This window comes from Stegostoma tigrinum, chromosome 44, assembly GCF_030684315.1.
Source record: "Stegostoma tigrinum isolate sSteTig4 chromosome 44, sSteTig4.hap1, whole genome shotgun sequence".
In the NCBI taxonomy this organism is placed as follows: Eukaryota; Metazoa; Chordata; class Chondrichthyes; order Orectolobiformes; family Stegostomatidae; genus Stegostoma; species Stegostoma tigrinum.
The window spans coordinates 190680-194639 of NC_081397.1; the positions used below are offsets into that span (position 1 = coordinate 190680).

The 3960-nt window shown below is 40.4% G+C and overlaps 1 protein-coding gene across 1 annotated transcript; it reads left to right on the plus strand.

Annotated features, from left to right (window-relative positions):
* The first annotated feature begins 237 nt into the window (after nt 1-237).
* LOC132207291 (probable G-protein coupled receptor 139) lies at nt 238-3046 on the plus strand. Its single transcript, XM_059642490.1, has 2 exons — nt 238-456; nt 1836-3046. The coding sequence occupies exons 1-2, from the start codon at nt 318-320 to the stop codon at nt 2741-2743; spliced, it is 1047 nt and encodes a 348-aa protein (XP_059498473.1). The 5' UTR covers nt 238-317; the 3' UTR covers nt 2744-3046.
* The last annotated feature ends 914 nt before the right edge of the window (nt 3047-3960 follow it).

A 3960-nucleotide genomic window follows, 5' to 3' on the forward strand; every position in this document is an offset into this window, starting at 1 on the left:
ATTTGCAATTTTGAACATTCATTCCATCTGAAAATATCTTGTATCCAATCCGGACAAAGTGAATATTCTTTTTAATTCAAATCACAAGGGGTTAGCAAATGGCTTTTTTGTTTTTCTGAGACTGTGATTAATGTCATTCTCCATGGACCGTAACTGTGTCAACGGTGGGAGGGGTTCTCTGCTCTATTATTTATGGAGTGTTTTTCGTTTATCATTCAGCAGACTCGGCAAGACCAACAGCCCTCGTATTTACAGACTGCAGAGGGATAGAGTTGGTAGAACAGAATTCGCCTTTAATCGATTTGACAGCTAATGCAATGAACAGGAGTTTGATCGGTTCTCTCTACACTATTTCTACATATTATGAAACGCTACAATGGCAATGGTGGATCTCTTGCATACTTCACGTTATTCAAGCTGGCTACTATCCTGTTCTGGCTCTCGTTGGAGTTCCAAGTAAGTCCTTGTGCTTTGGTTTTAGTTATCTATTACATATCAAACTGCACGACAATTCTAGAAAATTGTATTTTGTGAAGAGTGGGCATGTTCTAAACTTCCAGTCACAGATTCTGGTCTCCATCCAGTAATCCGAATCCCCGGTCTTATTCCAATCCATGTTATCTGTGTTGTATCCGTGAAGAATAACATATTAGGATATCGATACAAGCAGTTAGTCTCAATTCCAGTGGACAGCTATGAAATATTTGCAGCGTTTTTGCTATTACACAAGAGTATTCTAAAAAGCATCATTTCCTTCCTTTGGAGAGATTGTATATGTTTGGAAATCAGTTCACAGAACGTTCACTGAGCTGCCTCCAGACGTAAAATAAATGTTGAAGAAGAAAGAGTTCAATTACATCCTTTATTCTCTTTATAACTTAGAGGATCGGTGTGTAAATGTCATTAAGTATCTGAGAGTCAGAGTGATTTTTGAGAGAATGCCTGCTCTGAGAGGATGCCCCCCAAAAGTCTATTTTGTTGCACATTGGTTGAGTGCAGATCACATTGAGGCAGAATTGGAGACAATTTTAGGCAAATATGCTCAAGTGACTTGAGTGTCATGTATTGTCACATAGAAGCATAGGAGTGCAGTGAAAAGGTCTTTCAGTGGCTGCTTTTTAACGGCACCTTAATGCACCACCTCACATTGATCTGAATGAAACTCATTCTGCAACTCGTGAGTCCAATGCCTCAGATGATCAAGTTCCCGTTTAATCTGAGGCAGCGTTATTCACTGTACATTACACTAACAAGTTTCATTTCATCTGCAAATTTATTAACCATTCGTCCCAATTTCGGATGCAAATCATTTACATAAATGACAAAAAAAACATGAACACACCCACCTTCACCTTTTGTGACTTACTGATGGTCACAAGCCTCCAGTCTGAAAACAAATAACCACTATCACATTCTCTCTCCGACCTTCAAGTTGATTTGGCGTCTTTTGGGTCACATACTTGCTCATCCCCATAAAATGACCACAATCGATCATGGAAACAAGGTACCATTGTGCGAGAGGATCGTAGGTCTATTTCCTTGTAGAGAAATTGTTGATTTCTGTTTATCATGAAGGTCAAAAACACACAGACAAAAAGACGGGCGGGAAAGGCAGAACCTTCACGGTGACCGAAGCTGGGAGAGGCATTCTGCCACCGCCATTGGCCTGAAAATGCATTGGAAATCTGTGCAGGCAGCAGAGCAAATTGAGCCCACCCCAACCGCCAATCTATTGAAGATATTAAGATAAATGTAACAAGTTTAATTAGTGCAGAATTAAAATGATCACATTGACTTTTTAAAAAAATTATTTTTGTACCTTCCCTCCCTGACAGGTAACCTACTGACTATTGTCATCCTATCCCGGAACAACTGGGGTCTCTCCAAGAGTGTGACATGCTATCTCCTGGCCATGGCAGTGGCAGATCTGTTGGTAATTGTCTTCGACCTGATATTGAGACACATTCCAATTGTTTACAAGGAGCATTTCCGTTTCCTGTACTATGTACCCACGTGCAACATTCACGCAATCCTGCTTTATGCATCCACTGACTGTTCTGTCTGGTTCACTGTCACTTTCACTTTTGATCGCTTTGTGGCAATTTCTTCCCAGACACTGAAAAGTAAATATTGCACCAGGAAAACTGCAGCAGTGGTTCTGGGAACAGTGTCTCTGCTGAGCTTTTCAAAGAATATCACCCAATATTTCATGTTAACAGGTAGATACATTTTAGTGAACGCTCCATGGTTTTGTGGTGTATCATTTGCTGTTCAGTATTCTCTTGTTTGGATGACAGTCGATATTCTCAATTACGTTCTCACACCCTGCGCCCCATTTGTCCTAATTCTGCTGCTCAACGTTATGACGGTGAGACAGATTTTAATGACAAGCAAAGTACGCAAGAGACTTCGAGCTCACAAAAATGTGGAAAATGCAGAAGACTCAGAGTTAGACAACCGGAGGAAATCTATCATTTTACTGCTGCTTATATCAGTGAACTTCATACTGTTATGGGCAGTATTAATTACATTTTCTATGTGGAGACGTGTGTGTTTCCTTTTGAATCTGATTGTCACTCATGAGTACTTTATCCAGGATTTGGGCTTCATGCTTCAGCTCCTCAGTTGTTGCACAAATACTTATATTTATGCTGTGACACAGACAAAGTTCAGAGAAGCGTTGAGGAAACTTCTTTCACATTTATTTTTCCCATTTATTAAACACATTAAATCGAGCGAATAACAGAATTACTGAAAAATAAAGTGTCTCTGCGATTGTTTTGCCTTTATTGCCTAATCTGCTTCTGGAGTGAGTGGCATTTAGGCGTGCAATTCTGATGTCATGGCAAGCAATGCTATGGACCAAGTGGTGGAAAATGTGATTACATGTTTGTTTGGCTGTTTTCGCTGAGCGTGGATACGATAGGCTGAAAGATATCTTTCTGTGCTGTAGGTACATATGGCTCTTGTTAGAGAGACAGGGTGGTATTTGTTCTGAACGGAGACTGAGGAAATTTTTAAATCACTGAGCCCTTGTTTCCAGTCCTGCGGAGAACACTTATCTCTCTGCGAACTTGTCAGGGTCCTGGAGTTGTTCAGTAGTTCTAGAAAATAAAAGAGAACGAAAAGGTATGTGATGAACCACGGACTGCAAAGGAAATTGGAATATTAATATAGAGTGAAAACATAAGAATGGGATATTGCAAGAAAACTTTTGCAGGAGCAGCAGTAAGAATTCTTTGCACTGTGAAAAGAGGACAATACACCCGGAAATATGGTGTGGGGAACATGACACACCAGACAACAGTAAGCGTGAAGAAAAAAGATTACAAAACTGGATTTAGATTTTTAACTTTCCTGCAGACAGGTCATGCCTGATTCAGTAGCTGTGATGGTTATGTGTGGAGGGTGGGAGACTGCAGGTGTGTCGTTGAACTGGGACGATATACCATGGAAACTGCAGAATTACAGAGGATGGTTAACAGGATCCCATTATATACAAGTGATGGTGAGGTGTGTTTGAATAATTCCAGATACACATTGTGAGAACAAGAGGGCTAAATATGTTGTACCTGCTGCTGAGGGATGGAATGTCGTGTGAGAGCCCCTGATTTTACGATTTTATTATTTTATTCAGTTTTAAGTTACAAATGTTAAATGACTCATGGGCTGTGGGCAGCTCATGTCAAGTGTGGGATTTAATAAAAAAACACCAGAGAGGCTTCGTTTGTTTTTGAGCTCAGGCCTGGAGTCGAACTGCATGCTGCAGTTGAACGTTTGAGAGATCCTTTCAATAGACCGATAACAGTGGGAATGAGGCTGTTCCGAATCCCATACGTCTGTGTATTCAAACTTTATACTTCATATCCAACAGAAGGTGGGGAATTTTGGTAAAGACGGTAAAACATGTGTGGGAGGAGTTTGATTATATTTGTTGATTTCAAGAGGCAGCAGAAAGTC

Excerpts from the sequence above, each read along its gene's own strand:
- LOC132207291 (XM_059642490.1), top strand. The coding sequence starts at position 318 with ATGAACAGGAGTTTGATCGGTTCTCTCTACACTATTTCTACATATTAT. Across the intron at positions 457-1,835 it reads GGCTCTCGTTGGAGTTCCAA|GTAACCTACTGACTATTGTC; the intron begins GTAAGTCCTTGT and ends CCTCCCTGACAG.